The sequence below is a fragment of the Rhinoderma darwinii genome, chromosome 2 (genome assembly GCF_050947455.1).
Source record: "Rhinoderma darwinii isolate aRhiDar2 chromosome 2, aRhiDar2.hap1, whole genome shotgun sequence".
NCBI lineage: Eukaryota > Metazoa > Chordata > Amphibia > Anura > Rhinodermatidae > Rhinoderma > Rhinoderma darwinii.
This window is the reverse complement of record NC_134688.1, coordinates 113,271,370-113,292,085: the sequence shown is the minus strand read 5'-3', so window position 1 is coordinate 113,292,085 and position 20,716 is coordinate 113,271,370. Positions and strand designations below refer to the sequence as shown.

The 20,716-nt window shown below is 41.0% G+C and overlaps 1 protein-coding gene and 1 long non-coding RNA gene across 4 annotated transcripts in view; one reads left to right on the top strand and one right to left on the bottom strand.

Annotated features, from left to right (window-relative positions):
* The window catches only part of CNPY2 (canopy FGF signaling regulator 2), a 35,767-nt gene that overhangs the window by 7,811 nt on the left and 7,240 nt on the right, over window positions 1–20,716 (top strand). For all 3 annotated transcript variants that reach the window (XM_075850196.1, XM_075850197.1, XM_075850198.1), the window contains exons 2-4: window positions 1,665–1,789; window positions 3,530–3,645; window positions 4,168–4,365. In XM_075850196.1, the coding sequence (XP_075706311.1) occupies window positions 1,665–1,789; window positions 3,530–3,645; window positions 4,168–4,365 (439 nt within the window). The remainder of the gene's footprint in view (window positions 1–1,664; window positions 1,790–3,529; window positions 3,646–4,167; window positions 4,366–20,716) is intronic.
* Window positions 11,369–20,716, bottom strand: part of LOC142740776 (uncharacterized) — a 35,867-nt gene continuing 26,519 nt past the window's right edge. The window contains exon 3 of the long non-coding RNA XR_012880880.1: window positions 11,369–11,706. This is a non-coding gene — a long non-coding RNA (uncharacterized LOC142740776). The remainder of the gene's footprint in view (window positions 11,707–20,716) is intronic.

Below are 20,716 nucleotides of genomic sequence, written 5' to 3'. Positions count from 1 at the left end.
CGCACATAATACACGCCCACTTGTACTTTAACTTTAAACACGCCCAGTTGTACTTTAGAAAGCCTCATTTACATAAATATAAAAACGGTCATAACTTGGCCAAAAATGCTCGTTTTTAAAAAAAAACAAACGTTACTCTTATCTCCATTGCAGCGCCGATCTGCTGCAATAGGAGATAGGGGTTGCAAAATCTGGTGACAGAGCCTCTTTAAGGCCTCATGCACACGAGCCTGAATCATGTCCAAGTGACGGCCGTTAAAACAATTTGCATTTCACTGGGGCCGTTCACACGACCGCTGTTTCAACGGAGCGTGTGAACGCTCCATTAAAATATAGGACATGTCCTATTTTACTGCGTGTCACGCATGCCTCCAGAGACTGTAGTCTGTGGGGGATCCGTGACAACGTGTCTCGCACGGGTCCACCTCTGACGTGGAAAACTGAATTTTTTCACGTCCGAGGTGGGCTACGCTCGTGTGAAGCCTAACCCTATGTGGCTTGTATGGGTATAGGGCTGGGTAAGTGGCTTGTATAGGGTAGGACAACACTAGGCGGATACACTGGATTTTCCGCAACAGATTTCATTGCGGAAAATCCGCAGGGTAATACAGTAGCAGCAGTGTGGGTGAGATTTAAACAAATATCCACACACAGCGGAAAAAATCAGCCAAGAAAAATGTTAGTAAATTGACCAGCGTTGCGGTTTTTTAAAATTTGCAACAAACAGCTATGTTTTGTGGCAGAAATTCTGCGATGAAACATAGAGGTATTTTTTATTTTAAATTGAATAAAAAAAAGTTTATACTTACCCGCCAGTAGTCCTGACGATGCGTCCCTCTCTTCTGAGCGCAGCCCGGGCTGCTAGGAGGACATTTCATCCCATGTGACTGCTGCAGCGGTCACATAGACTACAGCGTCATCCCAGGAGGCCGGGCTGCGCTCAGAAGAGGACGGCGTTGCGCCATGATTACTGGCAGGTAAGTATAAACTTTTTTTTTTACTCCTGCAGGATTTCCGCAGAGCACATGCCGCCTGAGAAACTGCACCACAATTTGGTGCTGTTTTTCGGATGGAATTGCCTGTGGCTACCAGGGCGTATACGCTGTGTAGTTTTACTTAGCGTATCCACCTAGTCTGTTCCTACCCTGATGTCTTGTGTATCTCCGGCACTGCTTGGGGCACAAACACGTTTTACGCAACGTTGCACTTTGAAGCAAAATTTCATATAGGCACCCATAAGTGTAAAGTGCTGGGTGGCATTTTTACAATGTGCCAGGCGTCAACTTTCATAAAATATATGGGTAGAGGGTATAATATGATCTCTTTAAGTTTATGTTTCAGATTTTAAAAATGTGTAAATTGCTGTGGCAGCAAAAAAGTTAAATTGTGTTTTTATATATCAGAAAACCATTGTAATGTTTTATAACAATCAAAAAATGTAATTCTTTTAAGGGAAACGGTTTTTCACACGTATTCCCTGTCAATTGTATATGGATTTTTTTTTGTGTTAAATTGTGGGCTTAGCACAGATTGCGTTGTTTTGTATGTAATGTTATATACAATTCTAGGCTCAAGGAAAGTGAAGGTCTTTCCCGGAGAATATTGGTTTGTCTATCCTTCCATAAACATTACAATCATTCTTTCTGTGTTTGATCAATTTGCAGGTTTTGGGGTGAACACTATATAAAGATGGTGACCCCTAAATCCCACTGGCTTCTGCTCGCTGTTATTTTAGTCCCATTTTTCAGCTGTACTCTGGCCAGAAGAGGGCAGGACGTGCACTGTGGAGGTAAGATATGACTTCTGAAGGATATCTTCCTATTGGTATATACTGTCGTATGGCTAGGTATACGGCTTATAAACAAGTGTGTGTGCAGCTCTTCAATGAGAGTTTCTGTTGTGCACTTTGGTGGACTGGTCATATCTCACGTTTGGCCACCACCGTGGTGGTCTTGCATATGATGTATGGACATCCTTGCATTGGGACTACACATTACTGAATGTTGCTATACAGCAGTTGCATAACTTCTATGTTTGGTTGTTTCACCTGGACTTCTTTGCTCTGTAGCCGTCACATTTCCTACGGATTAATTAAAAAAGTGGGTGTGATGATGTGGTCTGTAGCAGCATGTAATGTCACCATATCGTGACATCTCACCCTGTCACACAGAATCTGCAGCGCTTACACAGAAAATAATAGAGCTTGATAAATCCGCCCTTCTCAGCTCATGACAGCTGAAAATAATCTCTCATATTAGCCCTATTACGTATTTAACCAATGTGTGCCTGAGAACCACGTTAAGGCTGGACCCTCATTTTTGGCAAGTAATATTCGTTAGTTTTTAGTTTAGAAACTGGGGCTGAATCTAAAAGTTAAGAAATTCACGAAGGAAAGCTTTATTCCTCTTTTCGCTCCGATCCCAGTTTTGGCAAGAAGAAAAGAAAAAGAATTGTCAGAAACCCGCTGTATGGAAACCTGTCCCAAAGTAGTTATTACAGGACAATCTTATTTTTCACACGAATAGAACAATGCTTAATGTACCTCCCTCTCCTTTACATATAAAGCCACTTTTATTGGGGAAGGGGGACTGCAAACAATACAAGTTGGTACAGTTAAGGTAAATAAACTTATTGAATATGACATTTTGATGTAATTTTTTTTATACATTCTTAGGCAAAATTAGCCCCTTAGTGACATCCGACATAGAGTTATGTCAGATTTGCGCTACTCCAAGATGGCATGGGCTCAGGGGTTGAGGCCACACCATATGCAGCGAGTGTCGGCTGTTTTAAACAACTGACAGCCGTCTGCAACGGCCCTCTGTCTCTTGATCGACCCACCCGCCAAATCCCGCGGTTTTGATCGGCTGCCATGCCTATTGAAAGCCTCCATGTCTGCCATCAGTGCCCAACTAATAAGCCTTGCTTATGAAAAACTTAATTAAAGAGCACAGATAAAGGCAATACACTGCATTACATAAAGGCCCTTTTACGCGGGCCAATGATTTGAACGTTCGTTCCTGATTATTAATTAGTCAATGAACGATGACAAAGACATAGTCGCTAGTCAGCAGCACTGTGTTAACAGGGAGATGTGCTGCCGACATAATGCAAATGCATGGGGACAAAGGATCGTAGTAATGTTCGCCCCCATACTTAACAATCATTGCTCCCTTTGAATGGAGCAAATGAACGCTGATTGACAAGCTGTATTGTCATTCAAAAAAAAATAAAAAATCATTGTCAATGAGAAAAGCTTCTGTGCCTCTGCGATGCTGTGATGTACATGTATGTCATGGTGTGCCAAGGGGTTAAAAAATATGTGTCAGAATTTGATCCTAGGGTGTGTAGTCTGAAAGCCATGGCAGTGGGCAGGCTTATTTCTATACACATAGCGGCCTATGTGGATGTTGAGAATACATTGAACCCGTTTCATATTAATGCAGTTTTGGTAAAGGAACCGATAACTTTTTTTCCCCCAATCTATTGCATTTATAGTCTTATTTGAAATAATGAAATGTCTCATCAGCTTGCCGGGCTCTTGTTGATGAAATGGAGTGGGAGATCTCACAAGTGGATCCCAAGAAGACCATTCAGAAAGGATCTTTTAGAATAAATCCAGATGGTTCCCAGTCTATAACAGAGGTGTGTCAATCGGGACAAACCTACATTGCCATAATTTCTGTCTTAGTTGCGTTTCTATAGATCTTGCCAAAAAGGCCATGGAGTAGCACCTGTATGTCTAAAATATGTCTAAAAGTTTGAGCGCCATTTATATTTAACATCGTTATGTTTGACACCTTGCCAAGTGATTGGAATGATCATTGCCCGATCAGTGGTGAATTCATGATTGATCAATATTAGTCGTACATACATAAAATTCTGGCTTGTCATTTTGTACAGAAATAAAATGGTCCTCATTTACATTTGATACATTTGGAAACTGCAGCGTGTCTAGAATAACAACAAAAGAGTCGAAATGAAGTGTAAAATATAAGTTTGACCATTGCACAAATCTATAATGATGCCATGGGAATAGTTGAATACAAATTGCAGGTATGAGAGTACAAGGATCGGCATTGTGAGGAGCTTATAAGTTTTATGTCTGTCCTTTTTGTTTCCCCTCATAAAAAGTCACATTTTGTACTATTACCATATTCATTTTAGGTGCCCTATGCCCGAACTGAAGCGCATCTTATGGAGCTTCTGGAGCAAATTTGTGAAAATATGAAAGGGTATGGCCAGAAGATAGACCCAGAAACACATCGTAAAACCTTTGTACGTGTCCTATCTCGTGATGGCAAGAGAATGGATGCATCGGACAGCAACATTGACAGAGAAGTGATATCAGATTTAAAATTTACAGTGAGTATGTTTCATTTTTGGTGTATGTAAGTCTGGTGAAATGCTAATATTTATTGGCTGTATATCTTGACTGTTCTCTAGGTAAAGGTCGCCAATCGAGGCAGCTCGTTGATTAGCGCTCATTTGCGCTTTTCAAAAAGAGCCATGATCAGTAATGTATATAGACAAGCAATCGTAGTCCCCATACGTTTTTCTATCATGTCGGCAGCACATGTCTCTGTTTACACCGGAGATGGGCTGCCAACAATGATAATATTTCTTGCTGCATAAACGGTACAATCAGCCGATGAACGAGCGTTTGCTTGTTTATCGGCTGATCGTTGCCCTGATTATTGGCCTGTGTATAAGGGCCCTTAAACCAATTTAATGCACGCAGAAAAAGAGTAATTTTGCAATTATGAAAGTATTAATTATCTTTAAAAAAAACAAGTATTTGGAAGAATAAGCATACATAATGAGGGATTTTGACAAGGGCCAAATTGTGAGGGTAAGATGACTGGGTCAGAAGATCTCCAAAACGGCAGGTCTACAGTGGTGTTTCTAGTATGCAGTGGTTACTACCTACCAAAAGTGGCCTAAGGAAGGACAACTAGTGTACCGACGACAGGGTCATGGGCATCCAAGGCTAGCCCGTCTGGTCCGATCCCACAAAAGAGCAAGGTAATTCTGACAATGATAGACATGTGTCAAGACACACCGTTCATTGCAGCTTGTGCCTATATGCTTTTTCTTTAGTAGCAGAGGCATATCAGACTACCTGGGTGAGGAAATAGGTGTGGTGTACCTGGGAGGCAACTCATCTAATCTGCCCATTACTCCTGGAGCCAATGGTGAAAAGGCTTTATCCTTCCTCACTTTGCATTGTATGAGTCATAATGGGGACAAGGACACGTTCTTCAAACTTATTGTTTTACCTGAGATCTGGTTCGTCTGCAGATGGACTAACTCTTTTTCTCCACATCTCAATCCGATGGCGCATCTGTGGGATGTTCTGAAAAATCAAGTCTGATCCATAGATTATCCACCTTGTAACTTCTGCTGCTACCTCCTTGATGCTAGATACCACAGAACACATCCAGAGATCTTGTGGAGTCCGTGTCGCGGGTCAGACCTGCTTTGGTGGCATGAGGGAGATCAACGTAATATGTGGCTGGTGGTTTTAACCTCTTAAAGATATATCTGTCCTGTGCAGGTGTTAGTTCCCGCAAAAGAATGCATATATCCGTCCTCTGATCGTGCGGGTACTGCCAGTGTACCCACGCGATCAGCGCAGGAGCACAGCCTTTATATACAGCCTGGCTCTTGCCGCAACTGCCAGAATCGAAGCGCACTCCGATTCCGGCAGTTTAACCCATTAGATGCCGCTGTCAATAGCGACAGCGGCATCTAATGTGTTTGACAGAGGGAGAGAGCTCCCTCTGTAACCCCATCGGCGCCCCCGCAAAGAAATCGCGGGGCGCCGTCGGGTTTCCATGGCAGCCGGGGGTCTAACAAAATCCCCCAGGTCTGTCTTCAGCAAATGCCTATTAGGCCATGCCAGAGGCATGGCCTAATAGATTGCCCGTCAGTTTTACACTGACAGGCAATAATGCTTTGGTATACTAAGTATACTAAAGCTTTATATAAGCGATCAGTAGATCGCATGGTGAAGTCCCCCGGTGGGACTAAAAAAAAATATGTAAAAGCAGTTAAATAAAGTTTATGAAAAAAAATAAAGAAATATTAGTCAAAATAAAATAAAACCACTTTTTTCCCCCAAAAAGTGGTTTTATTTAGTAAAAGTGTCAAAACAAATAACACATATATGGTATCTCCGCGATCGTAACGACTTGAACAATAAAATCAACAAATTAATCTGGCGTCAAAAAAAATTACGGCAAAATTCTTTATTTTCTCCCATTCCCCCCCATAAAAAATAAAATAAAAGTTAATCTATAAGTCCTATGTACCCCAAAATAGTACTAATGAAAACTACACCTTGGCCCGCAAAAATCAAGCCCACATACGGCCACATCGACGGAAAATTAAAAAAGTTACGACTCTTGGAGTGTGGCGATGCAAAAACAAGTAATTTTTTTCTAAAAGGGTTTTTATTGTGCAAACGTAGGAAAACATATAAAACCTTTATATATTTGGTATCCCCGTAATCGTGCCGACCCATAGAATAAAGTTAACATGTTATTTACACTGCATAGTACACGGCGTAAATGTATCACGTGAAAATCAATGCTGGAATAGCTGCTTATTTTCAATTCTCTCCTAAAATAAAGTTGATAAAAGTTAATCGATATATTATCTGCGTCCAAAAATGGTGCAATTGCAAAACACAACTTGTTGCGCAAAAAGCTAGCCCTTATACGGCTATGCCAACGGAATAAAAAAAAAGTTACGACTCTTGGAATGCGACAGTGAGAAAACAAAAAATAATCCTTGGTCATTAACGTGCAAAATGGCCTGGTCATTAAGGGGTTAATATCATGGCTGATCTCTGTGTGTGTGTGTGTGTGTGTGTGTGTGTGTGTGTATATATATATACACACTACCGTTCAAAAGTTTAGGGTCACTTAGAAATTTCCTTATTTTTTACAGAAAAGCACAGTTTTTTTTCAATGAAGATAACATTAAATTAATCAGAAATACACTCCATACATTGTTAATGTGCTAAATGACTATTCTAGCTGCAAACGTCTGGTTTTTAATGCAATATCTACATAGGTGTATAGAGGCCCATTTCCAGCAACCATCACTCCAGTGTTCTAATGGTTGCTAACTGTGTTAGAAGGCTAATGGATGATTTGAAAACCCTTGTGCAATTATGTTAGCACCGCTGTAAACAGTTTTGTTGTTTAGAGGAGCTATAAAACTGACCTTCCTTTGAGCTAGTTGAGAATCTGGAGCATTACATTTGTGGGTTCGATTAAACTCTCAAAATGGCTAGAAAAAGAGAGCTTTCATGTGAAACTCGACAGTCTATTCTTGTTCTTAGAAATGAAGGCTATTCCATGCGAGAAATTGCCAAGAAACTGAAGATTTCCTACAACGGTGTGTACTACTCCCTTCAGAGGACAGCACAAACAGGCTCTAACCAGAGTAGAAAGAGAAGTGGGAGGCCCCGCTGCACAACTGAGCAACAAGACAAGTATATTAGAGTCTCTAGTTTGAGAAATCGACGCCTCACAGGTCCTCAACTGGCAGCTTCATTAAATAGTACCCGCAAAACGCCAGTGTCAACGTCTACAGTGAAGAGGCGACTCCGGGATGCTGGCCTAAAGGGCAGAGTGGAAAAGAAAAAGCCATATCTGAGACTGGCTAATAAAAGGAAAAGATTAATTTGGGCAAAAGCACACAGACATTGGACAGAGGAAGATTGGAAAAAAGTGTTATGGACAGACGAATCGAAGTTTGAGGTGTTTGGATCACACAGAAGAATATTTGTGAGACGCAGAACAACTGAAAAGATGCTGGAAGAGTGCCTGACGCCATCTGTCAAGCATGGTGGAGGTAATGTGATGGTCTGGGGTTGCTTTTGTGCTGGTAAAGTGGGAGATTTGTACAAGGTAAAAGGGATTTTGCATAAGGAAGGCTATCACTCCATTTTGCAACGCCATGCCATACCCTGTGGACAGAGCTTGATTGGAGCCAATTTCATCCTACAACAGGACAATGACCCAAAGCACACCTCCAAATTATGCAAGAACTATTTAGGGAAGAAGCAGGCAGCTGGTATTCTATCTGTAATGGAGTGGCCAGCGCAGTCACCAGATCTCAACCCCATAGAGCTGTTGTGGGAGCAGCTTGACCGTATGGTACGCAAGAAGTGCCCATCAAGCCAATCTAACTTGTGGGAGGGGCTTCTGGAAGCATGGGGTGAAATTTCTCCCGATTACCTCAGCAAATTAACTACTGGAATGCCAAAGGTCTGCAATGCTGTAATTGCTGCAAATGGAGCATTCTTTGACGAAAGCAAAGTTTGAAGGAGAAAATTATTATTTCAAATAAAAATCATTATTTCTAACCTTGTGAATGTCTTGACTATATTTTCTAGTCATTTTGCAACTCATTTGATAAATATAAGTGTGAGTTTTCATGGAAAACACAAAATTGTCTGGGTGACCCCAAGCTTTTGAACGTGTGTGTGTGTGTGTGTGTGTGTGTGTGTGTGTGTGTGTGTGTGTGTTAGGACACACAGTTTTTTTATGTTTTTCTTACGTTAGATTGCAGTTCAGTGGGCCTGGTGTAGCAGCTTCACTCTCCAAAATGCAAATCACAAGATCAAGCTCTGTGCAGGTATTGAGCCAGCAAGGAATGTTGGGAGATTTTGTTTCTGGAAGCTGCAGAACTGTGAATGCAGCTCTGAATGCATTTATAAGTGTTAACTAATGATCAGTACAAGATCTATATATGCCGATCCTGACTTCAAATCATCAAACGAAATGTAAAAAAAATAGGCCGCACTCCAGATTTCGATGAAAAAAATTTGGACTTTTAAATCCCATTGCTAATAAAAGTCCACATTTTTTTTCATCCTAATCTGGAGTTCTGCATATTTATTTTCCACATACTGTACATATATACTCAGCCGCAAGAAAATATGGATCAAGTGAAGGTTATGTCCCCCCTGCGTTTGAATATTCCAGTCAGTTGTGCAGCTTGTTTTTCGGAGGTTTCCAAACACCAGAGGTAAGTAATGGGAAACCATTTTTTCAGAGAGTTATGCGACTTTTCAAGAAAAAGCCCTTTCTGGCAGATACCCATGATGACGCAGTGTTCTTGTAAATATACTTCCAAGAATAGCCATCAGAACACTGGCGACGAGCGATCAAACGCAGAGGTTGATGGCAGTTTTTGCAGTTGAAATTGTTTGCAAGTAAATAGTGTCGTTTCATGAATTCGATGACATCTATTTTATTCGTACCAACTATAATAGGCTGGAGTCTCTTCTGAAAGAAATGTCGATCCATTTTAATTTAAGGGCAACAAAAAATTAAAATTAATGGGGAAGATTTATCAAGCTGTCGTATAGTAACAGTTGCCCATAGCATCCAAACCGAGCTCAGCTTTCATTTTACCTGAGCTCATGAATATATGAAAGCTGTGGGCAACATAGGACGTTCTTACTATAAGACGGCTTGATTAACCCCTTCCCGCCGCAGCAATTTTTCAGATTTTCATTTTCGTTTTTTCCTCCCGACCTTCCAAAAGACATAACTTTTTTTTTATTTTTCCGTCGATATAGTCCTATGAGGGCTTGATTTTTGCGGGACGAGTTGTAGTTTTTCGTAGCACCATTTATTGTGCCATACAATGTACTAGGAAACGGGGAAAAATTATTTGAGGGGTAGAAAATTAAAAAAACAGATTCCTCCATATTTTTTTGCGCTTCGTTTTTATGGAATTCACTGTGCAATTAAAACAACATGTTAACTTTATTCTGCGGGTCAATACGATTACGGCGATACCAAATATATAGTTTTTTTTTCTATATTTTACTGCTTTTACAAGTAAAGTGTAAAGAATAAAATTTATTTTGTGTCGCCAAATTCTGAGAGCCATAACTCGGTAGAGGGCCTATTTTTTGCGGGATAAGCTGTAGTTTTTAATGATCCCATTTTGGTGTACATGCGACATTTTGATCACTTCTTATAACATTTTTTGTGGGAGAGAAGGTGACCAAAAAATAGAGATTCTGGCGTTACATTTATTTTATTTTTTTTACGGCGTTCACCGTGCGGTTTAAATAATCATATATTGTAATAGTTCAGGCTTTTACGGATGTGGCGATACCAATTATGTTTGTTTATTTTTTTTTTACTATGCTCTAGGGGGAAAAGGGGGGGTTTTGGAACTTTTAATATTTTTTTTTTTTGTTTTACATAAAAAAAACTTATTTTTTTTATTAGTTCCCCTAGGGGACTTCAACCAGCGATTGTTAGATCGCGTGCACTATATACTGCAATACTAATGTATTACAGTATATCGTGATTCTGACAGGCTTCTATTAAGCCCTGCTGGAGGCAACGCTTAATAGGAGCACAAAGATGGCGGACCTGGGGGCCATCATTAGGCCCCCAGGCTGCCATAGCAAACATCGCCACCCCGCGATTGCATTGCGGGGGGCGAGATGAGCTGTTAGAGGGGGTCGCTCCCCTCTTTCTAACGATTTAAATGCTGCGGTCTCTATTGGCGGCATTTAACGAGTTAAACGAGCGGGATCGTGCTTGAGCGTAATCCCGCTCGTTATTCTGAAGTGTCGGCTGTAACATACAGCCGACACCCGCATCATATGAAGCGGGTTCACTCCGTGAGCCCGTCCATACTTCCCCTACCCGACTTTGGCGTATGGATACGTCAAATGTCGGGAAGGGGTTAATCTCCCCAATGTCACTGAGGAAGCAGGGGAACATAATCTTCACTTGTATAATTAGGGAGACATAAACTTCACTTGATCCGAAAAAGTAAGTAAACCCTTTAGAATTACCTGGGTTTTTGCATTAATTACTAAGTAAATGTGGTCTCACTGTTAAGGCCCTTTTACACGGGCCAATGATCGGGCAAACGAGGGGTCATATGGGTTCCCAATCATTGCCCTGTGTAAACAGGGCACCGATCAGCCGAAGAACGGTCCAACGCTCGTTCATCGGCTGATCTGCTCGTTTATGTAGCAATAAATATTAGCGGTGTTGGCAGCACATCCCCCTGTGTAAACTGTGGAAATGTATGGGGAAGAACAATTGTAGGAACGATCGCTTGTTCCCATACATAACCAGGCATTGCTCCTTTTGAAAGGAGTAAATGAGCGCCGATCAACGAGCTGCCTCGTTGATCAGTGCTTATTTTCACGTACCGGGCCGTGTAATAGGACCCTTACGGTATCGAAGTCACAATTGTAGAGAAACACTATCTAACTAAACTAATAACCCACAAACAGTTGTACTGTACATGTCTTCTATTGAGCACGTTGCGTAAACATCCACAGTGAAGAAAAAATAAGTGAACCCTTGAATTTAATAACCATTAGATCCCTCTTTTGCAACAATCACCTCCAACAAATGGTTCTTCTTGCTTTAAATAAGATTTGCATAACATTGAGGAGGAATGTTGGACCAGTCCTCCCTGCCAATGTGTCAGTTCATCAATGTTTGTGGGATGTCTTGTGTGCACAGCTCAGGTTATGCCGCAGCATCTCGATGGGGTTACGGTCAGGACTCTGACTTGGTCATTCCAAAACACATCTTTTTTAACCATTCTTTAGTTGATTTACTTGTGCGCTTCGGGTCGTTGTCTTGTTGCATCACCCAACGTCTCTTCAGCTTGAGGTCATGAACTGCTGTCCTTAGTCTCCTGTAAAATATTTTAACACACATTTTAATTCAATGTAATGTAGAAAAAAAACCTGTGTGTCCTGCTGCATTCGCTATATTAACGTTTTAGCCTTCCGTCTGAGGTATACATCGGGAGTATGCCGTATAGTATACATTGGTTTGTGGGATGCCTTTGTATAGGAAAGTGCAGCATACTACGCTTCCCTATATAGTCCAAAAAAATAAGAAAAAGCTATGCCAATGCATACTGACCTGGCATGCCAAAAGAACATTCTTTTGACATGCGTTGGGTAATGGGGCCCCTACGGATTTGTTTGGAACATTTCTGTCACATACGCCGAACGTAGAGTAAAGTCGCTATGTGAACATGGCCTGAGATGTTAGTGATGTGTGTCTGACAACGATCTTGGTAGCTGCTTACAACAGCAGTCAGCAGAATTGTACATGCAGATAAGGTTTATAATACAGACTGTAACATTATAGATAGAACTATATTTACATCGGCTGCATGAACCGCGGCAGAAATCGGAGGTATTTCATTTCTGCTAAGGATGTGCAGCAGATCCGCACAAGGATTAGCCCCGTTGTCATTCAATGGGGATAATCCTCCGATTTGTTTTCCATGCAGAATCTACGGATATAAGTAGCATGCTACTTATTTCCGCAGCTGTTTTTTTTTTTTTTTTCACAGTGTGGACAAAAATCTGCACTGAAATTTTCCGCAGCTAGTGAACGGGGTGGTGGAAACCAGTCACATGCATAGGATGCTAAATTGTCGTCGGATTTCTACTGAGCGCCATATTTGTTTGCAGTTTATCCCCTTGACGTGCATAAAGTTTTCCCCTTGCTTTATTGCAGGAAAGTAACATTTTTAGGTTTTACAAGGTAACAATGTTCTGAATGTTTTCCTCTGCGGTTTGTAATGTTTCAATGTGATCACAGAATGAATAACTGAAATGATCGTCACTGATGTAAACTATAGTTACGTTTATATCTGCTTACGTTTTTACTATTTATTGTGCTTAGAATAGCTGATTTATTACAACAGTACATGTGGCGTGTAAATAGGTAACACATTACAAGCGTTTATTGCTCAGAAGGTGATGACTTATGACTTGCTAAACAGTAACTGGCAAACTTCTCCCGTGTCCCCAAGCACGTCAAACCGACCCTACACACAAAAAAACTCTACCTGAGATTTAGACAGTGGCCGTCAATTGTCTAGGAATAAAGTTAATTTGATTTTTGACCTTCCTATGAGATTATAGTGAGCGGAACTCCTATGGGCAGTGCCCTATATAATAATCAGGATAAAATGGCCATATTGCGCTGTTAGGTAGGATTTGTTCTTACTAGTGTCGGAGGGATCCATTCTGAATCCTGTATTCTCCAAAATTAAAAAGTTGCGGGAATTCGTGAAAATCTTTTATTCATTTATTTTGCTTCTTTTTCTGAGAGGAATACAGAAGAGAGATCACAGCCTTCAAACATTAGTGAGAACGAAGTCAAACAGAGGTCTGGTGCAGCTGTTCCTCTCCTAAGCCCGCGTATTGACCACAGAGAGGCAGCCGTGTCCCATAACCTGCATCACTAGGTGTCCCATAACCTGCATCACTAGGTGTCCCATAACCTGCATCACTGGGTGTCCCATAACCTGCAACACTAGGGCTGTACAAGGTTCTTCCGTGTCTCCAGACATAGGACTTTTGAATTAGCCTTTGGGCCGTTTGCCTCCATTTAAAACCTTCAGGTTTGATTTCAGTTAATCGGAATGTCTAACTTCCCCCAATGTTAGAATTATAGAAGAAGAAATCTAGAGAAAGTTTTGTGGCGCTTCTTTGCCTCATTTAAACGGGGAAATGTTCGGAATGTATGGGGACGAATAATCGTTAATACTATAGTTTGTCTCCTACATTTTTGCATCTTGTCAACAGCACATCCCCTGTTTACATGGGGGGGATGTGCTGCTGACGAGCGACAATTTTTTGGGACGCATAAAAGATCCGATCAGCCGATAAACGTGCATTTGCTTGTTTGACGGCTGCTCGCTGCACTGCGTACACATGGCAGTGATCAGGAACGAGCATTGGTCCCTACAGAAGAACTTTAACAAAATTACGACTGCAGAATCAAGGAGTCAAAAATAGAATTCCCAGAGCTGCTGTACTGTTGGGGCATGTTCAGACGTGGCAGAATTTTTCTATTGCAAATTCGCGGCAATTACGCAATTTTTGCCTATTTGACAGGTAATTCAGACGTTGCGAATATCACTGCAGACTTGTCACAGAGTTCAGTTTTTGCATGGCAAAGGCTGAAATTTGCAGTGAAAATCCGCTGCTGCTTTTCTGGTGGCCATGCATGATGCGGAATTAACCCCTTCCCGTCGTAAACAACTTTCAGATTTTAATTTTCGTTTTTCCCTCCCCACCTTCCAAAGGCCATAACTCCTTTATTTTTCCGTCTATATAGTACTATGAGGGCTTGATTTTTGCGGGACGAGTTGTAGTTTTTCGTAGCATCATTTATTTTGCCATATAATGTACTAAGAAACGGGTAAAAAATTATTTGTGGGGTAGAAAATGAAAAAACAGCAATTCCTCAATGTTTTTTTGCGCGCCGTTTTTACGGAATTGACTGTGCAAATAAAACAACATGTTAACTTTATTCTGTGGTTCAATACGATTACGGCGATACCAAATATGTATAGTTTTTTCTATATTTTTCTATATTTGACTTTTACAAGGAAAAACCTAAGTGTAAAAAAGAAAATTTTATTTTGTGTCGCCAAATTCCAAGAGCCATAACTTTTTTATTTTTCCGTCGATTAAGTGGTATGCGGGCTTATTTTTTGCGGGATAAGCTGTAGTTTTTAATAATACCATTTTGGTGTACATGCGACTGTTTGATCACTTTTGATTTCATTTTTTGTGGGAGATTAGGTGACCAAAAAATAGACATTCTGGCATTTACATTTATTTTTTTACAGCGTTCACCGTGCTGGTTAAATAATGATATATTGTGATAGTTCAGACTTTTACGGACGCGGCGATACCAATTATGTTTATTTATTTTTTTACTATTCTCTAGGGGGAAAGGGGGGTTTTATGAACTTCTAATATTTTTATTTAACTCATTTTAACTTTTTTTATTAGTCCCCCTAGGGGACTTCAACCAGCGATCGTATTGCAGTATATCTGACAGGCTTAATAGGTGTACAAAGATGGCGGACCTGGGGGCCTTCATTAAGCCCCCAGGCATCCATAGCAACCATCGCCCCCCCCGCAACGCAATTGCGCGATGAGCTGTTAGAGGGGGCCACCCCCTCTTTCTAACGATTTAAATGCTGCGGTCGCTATTGACCGCAGCATTTAACGAGTTAAACGAGAGGGATTGCACTCGAGCGCGATCCCGCTCATTACTCTGAAGTGTCGGCTGTAACATACAGCCGACACCAGCATCGTATGGAGCGAGTTCACTCCGTGAGCCCGCTCCATACTTCCCCCTACCCGGCTATGACGTAACTGTATGTCATATGTCAGGAAGGGGTTCAAATTCTGAACCGCAGGATAAATTCCGCACAGTTTTTTTTTTTTCTGCAGCGTCTGAACTAAGTTTCCTAAAATGGTATAGAAAACAATACAAAAAACGGCTACTGCAGATTTCCACTGCGGACTGTCCGCAGCGGAATTCAACAAGCATTCTGCCACATCTGAACGTGCCCTTACTCCGGAAAAGAAAACCACCGGTGACCACAGTGTTTCCTCCAAAAGGAGATCTAAAAAGACGTTTCCAGTGTAACCAAACCTACATACAGTAACTCAGTTCACCTTCCTGGATTGTGAATGTGCAATAAGGGGATACGAATACTGGAGTCCTCTACCAGTTAAATTTGACTTTACAGGTTTTGAGTGGCATTAGGCTTCATTCTTTCTTTTAAAAACAGTACCACACATGTTCACAGGTTGTGTGACGTATTGGCGCTCAGCCCCATTCACTTTAATGGAGCTGAGCTGCAATAACAGACACAACCCATGGAGAGGAGTGACGCGGTTTCTGCAAAAATGCAACCATGTTTGTCTAATACTGGACAATCTCTTTAACTCCTTAACCCCTTAGTGTCTAAGCCTGTTTTGGCCTTGTGGACACAGCCGATTTTTGCAAATCTGACATGTGTCACTTTATGTGGTAATAACTCCAGAAAGCTTTTGCCTATCAAAGCGATACTGAGATTGTTTTCTCGTGACATGTTGTACTTTCTGATACTGAAAAAATTTTGTCGTTAAATTAAATATTTATTTGTAAAAAACACCAAAATTTAGAGAAAATTTGCAAAAATCTGCATTTTTCTAAATTGTAATGTATCTGCTTGTAAAACAGATAGTAATACCACACAAAATATTTACTAGTTAACATTTCCCATGTGTCTACTTTATGTTTGCATAGTTTTTTGAACGTGCTTTTATTTTTCTACGACGTTACAAGGCTTAGAACTTTAGCTGCAATTTCTCACATTTTCAAGAAAATTTCAAAAGGCTATTTTTTCAGGGACCAGTTCAGTTCTGAAGTGGCTTTGAGGGCCTTATATATTAGAAACCCCCAATACGTCACCCCATTTTAAAAACTGCACACCTCAAAGTATTCAAAACAGCATTCAGAAATTATTTTAACCCTTTAGGCATTTCACAGGAAATAAAGCAAAGTAGAGGTGAAATTTACAAATTTCAATTTTTTTTTTAACGGAATTCATTTGTAATACAGTTTTTTCTGTAACACAGAAGGTTTTTACGAGAGAAACGCAACTCAATACTTATTGCCAAGATTCTGCAATTTTTAGAAATATCCAACATGTGGCCATAGTGCCCTAATGGACCGAAACTCCGGCCTTCAAAGCAAAGGAGCACCTGGTTGATTTTGGGACCTCTATTTTATTAGAATATATTTTAGGCATCATGTCAGGTTTGAAGAGGTCTTGTGGTGCCAAAACCGTGGAAACCCCCCAAAAGTGACCCCATTTTGGAAACTGCACCCCTCAAGGAATTTTTCAAGAGGTATAGTTAGCATTTTTAGCCCACAGGTTTTTTGCTAAATTTATTGGAACTGGTCTGTGAAAATGAAAATCTACTTTTTTTTCTGAAAAAACATACGATGTTTTCGTTTTTACAAGGAATAAAGGAGAAAAAGCACCCCAACAGTAGTAAAGCAATGTCTCCCGATTACGGCAATACCCCATATTTGGTAATAAACTGCTGTTTGGACCCACGGCAGGGCTCAGAAGGGAACGAGGGCCATTTGGATTTTGGAGCGCAGATTTTGCTGGAATGGTTTTCTGTTCCATGTCGTGTTTGCAAAGCCCTGGAGGGACCATAACAGTGGAAACTCCCCAAAAGTTACCCCATTTTGGAAACTACACCCCTCAAGGAATTTTTCTGGGGGTATAGTTAGCATTTGTAGGGTCACTACACGGTTTTTGCTGAATTTATGGGAAATATGCCGTGAAATTGAAAATCTAAATTTTTTCTAATAAAATGTAGTTTTAGCTCAGATTTTTTCATTTTTACAATAGATAAAGGAGAAAAAACACCCCAATATTTGTAAAACAAACTCTTCTGAGCACAGCAATACCCCATATGTGGTAATAAACTGCTGTTTGGACACATGGTGGAAGTTAGAAAGTACGGAGCGCCATTTGACTTTTGGAGCTCAAGTTTTGCTGGAATGGTTTGCAGCCCCATGTCACATTTGCAAAGCCACTGAGGGGCCAAAATAGTGCAAACCCGGCAAAAGTGACCCCATTTGGGAAACTATACCCCTCGTGGAATTTATCTAGCGGTACAGTGAGCATTTTGACCCCTCAGTTTTTTTGCTGAATTATTCGGATTATGCAGTGAAAATGAAAATCTACATTCTTTCCACTAAACTGTTGAATTGTTTTAATTTTCACAAGGAATAAAGGAGAAAAAGCGCCCCAACAATTGTAAAGCAATTTCTCCCGAGTACGGCAATACCCCATATGTGGTCATAAACTGCTGCTTGGATACACCGCAGGGCTCAGAATGGCAGGAGTAGATTTTGGTTGATTGTTTTTTGGGCGCCATGTCGCATTTGCAGAGCCCCTGAGGTACCCGTACAGTAGAAATCCCTGAGAAGTGACTCCATTTTGGAAACGTTACCCCTCAGGGTAATCATCTAGGGGTGTACTGAGCATTTTGATCCCACAGGTGTTTCATAGATTGTATTAGAATGAGGCAGTGAAAATGAAAAATTATTTTTTTTCCCAAAAATATGTCGTTTTGTACCCAATTTTTTTCCCCAGAAGGGGTAATAGGAGAAAAAATACCACATAATTTGTTACCTAATTTCTCCCGAGTACGGCAATACCCCATGTGTGGCCCTAAACTGCTGTTTGGGCACATGGCAGAGCTCAAAATGGAAGGAGTGCCATGTGGCTTTTAGAGCGCAGATTTTGCTGGACTGGTGTACGGGCGCCATGTCGCATTTTCAGAGCTCCCTTAGGTACCAGAGTAGAGTGTAAAACCATGAGAAGTGACCCCATTTTGTAAACTACACCCCTCAAGGCATTTATCATTTGCCTGGACATATGACAGGGCTTAGGATTGAAAGGCGCATGTGAGACTTATTTTGGTGATTTTCGCAGCACTAGCCCACAATGGCAGAGCTCTGCGGTCAAATAGTAAAACAAACTCCCAAGTAGTGACCCCCATTTTGGAAACTGCACCCCTGAAGGCATTTTGACCACACAGGTTTTTTTTTTAATTAGAAATGAATTCTCAGTGGATGGTGCAAAGTGAAAATTGCAAATTTCCACAGGTATGTGCCATTTTAGTGCACAATATTTTGTGCCCAGTTCATGCCACTGAAAACAAATACCTCAAATTGTTAAGCGGGTTCTCCCGGGTATGGCGATGCCATATATGTTGACGTATACTGCTGCTTGGGCACGCTGCAGGTCTCAGAAGGGAGGGAGCGCCATTTGTCTTTTGGAGCGTGGATTTTGCTCGCTAGTTGTTTTGTTTGGGGTTTTGCTGGTATTTCAGTTATGATGTGGGGGCATATGTAAGCTTTGTGGAGTACATCAGGGGCATAATAAGAGGGTATAATAATGGGGTAAAGAAATAATTATCCACAGATGTGTGGCCAGTGTCGCACTGATAAATGGTGCCCGATCTTATCCGCTTTTGGACACTCTGCACATTTTGCATCGCCATATTCTGAGAGCCAAAACGTCTTTATTTTTTCTCCACCGGAGCTGCGTGAGGGCTTATTTGTTGCGGGACAATCTGTAGTTTTCATTGGTACCATTTTGGGGTACATGTGATTTTTTTGATCACTTTGTATTTCATTTTTTTGGCAAGCAAGGTGACCAAAAACCTGCAATTCTGATGCTTTTTATTATTTCTTTTTTTACGGCGTTCGCCATGCGCTATGAATGACAATTTTACTTTATTCTGCGAGTCGGTACGATTACGGCGATACCATATATATATAGTTTTTCTTATGCTTTGCAGCGTCTGCACGATAAAATCACTTTTGTTTCAAATTTATTTTTTGTGTCACCATATTCTGGGAGCCATAACTTTTTTATTTTTCCGTCAAAAAAGCTGCGGGAGGGCTTGTTTTTTGCAGGACGGGCTGCAGTTTTTAATGGTATAATTTTGGGGTACATGCAACTTTTAGATCCCTTTTTTTTATTCTGTTTTGCGAGGGGTAGTGACTAACAAACAGCGATTCTGGAACAGTTTTTTATTTAATTTTTTTACGGTGTTCACAGTACGGGTAAAATAGCGTGATGTTTTTATAGTTTGGGTTGTTACGGACGCGGGAATACCACATACAGTGAAGGAAATAAGTATTTGATCCCTTGCTGATTTTGTAAGTTTGCCCACTGTCAAAGACATGAACAGTCTAGAATTTTTAGGCAAGGTTAATTTTACCAGTAACAGATAGATTATATAAAAAAAAAAAAAACAGAAAATCACATTGTCAAAATTATATATATTTATTTGCATTGTGCACAGAGAAATAAGTATTTGATCCCTTTGGCAAACAAGACTTAATACTTGGTGGCAAAACCCTTGTTGGCAAGCACAGCAGTCAGACATTTTTAGTAGTTGATGATGAGGTTTGCACACATGTTAGATGGAATTTTGGCCCACTCCTCTTTGCAGATCATCTGTAAATCATTAAGATTTCGAGGCTGTCGCTTGGCAACTCGGATCTTCAGCTCCCTCCATAAGTTTTCGATGGGATTAAGGTGTGGAGACTGGCTAGGCCACTCCATGACCTTAATGTGCTTCTTTTTGAGCCACTCCTTTGTTGCCTTGGCTGTATGTTTCGGGTCATTGTTGTGCTGGAAGACCCAGCCACGAGCCATTTTTAATGTCCTGGTGGAGGGAAAGAGGTTGTCACTCAGGATTTGACGGTACATGGCTCCATCCATTCTCCCATTGATGCGGTGAAGTAGTCCTGTGCCCTTAGCAGAGAAATACCCCCAAAACATAATGTTTCCACCTCCATGCTTGACAGTGGGGACGGTGTTCTTTGGGTCATAGGCAGCATTTCTCTTCCTCCAAAAACGGCGAGTTGAGTTAATGCCAAAGAGCTAAATTTTAGTCTCATCTGACCACAGCACCTTCTCCCAATCACTCTCAGAATCATCCAGATGTTCATTTGCAAACTTCAGATGGGCCTGTACATGTGCCTTCTTGAGCAGGGGGACCTTGCGGGCACTGCAGGATTTTAATCCATTACGGCGTAATGTGTTACCAATGGTTTTCTTGGTGACTGTGGTCCCAGCTGCCTTGAGATCATTAACAAGTTCCCCCCCCGTGTAGTTTGCGGCTGAGCTCTCACCTTCCTCAGGATCAAGGATACCCCACGAGGTGAGATTTTGCATGGAGCCCCAGATCAATGTCGATTGACAGTCATTTTGTATGTCTTCCATTTTCTTACTATTGCACCAACAGTTGTCTCCTTCTCACCCAGCGTCTTACTTTTGGTTTTGTAGCCCA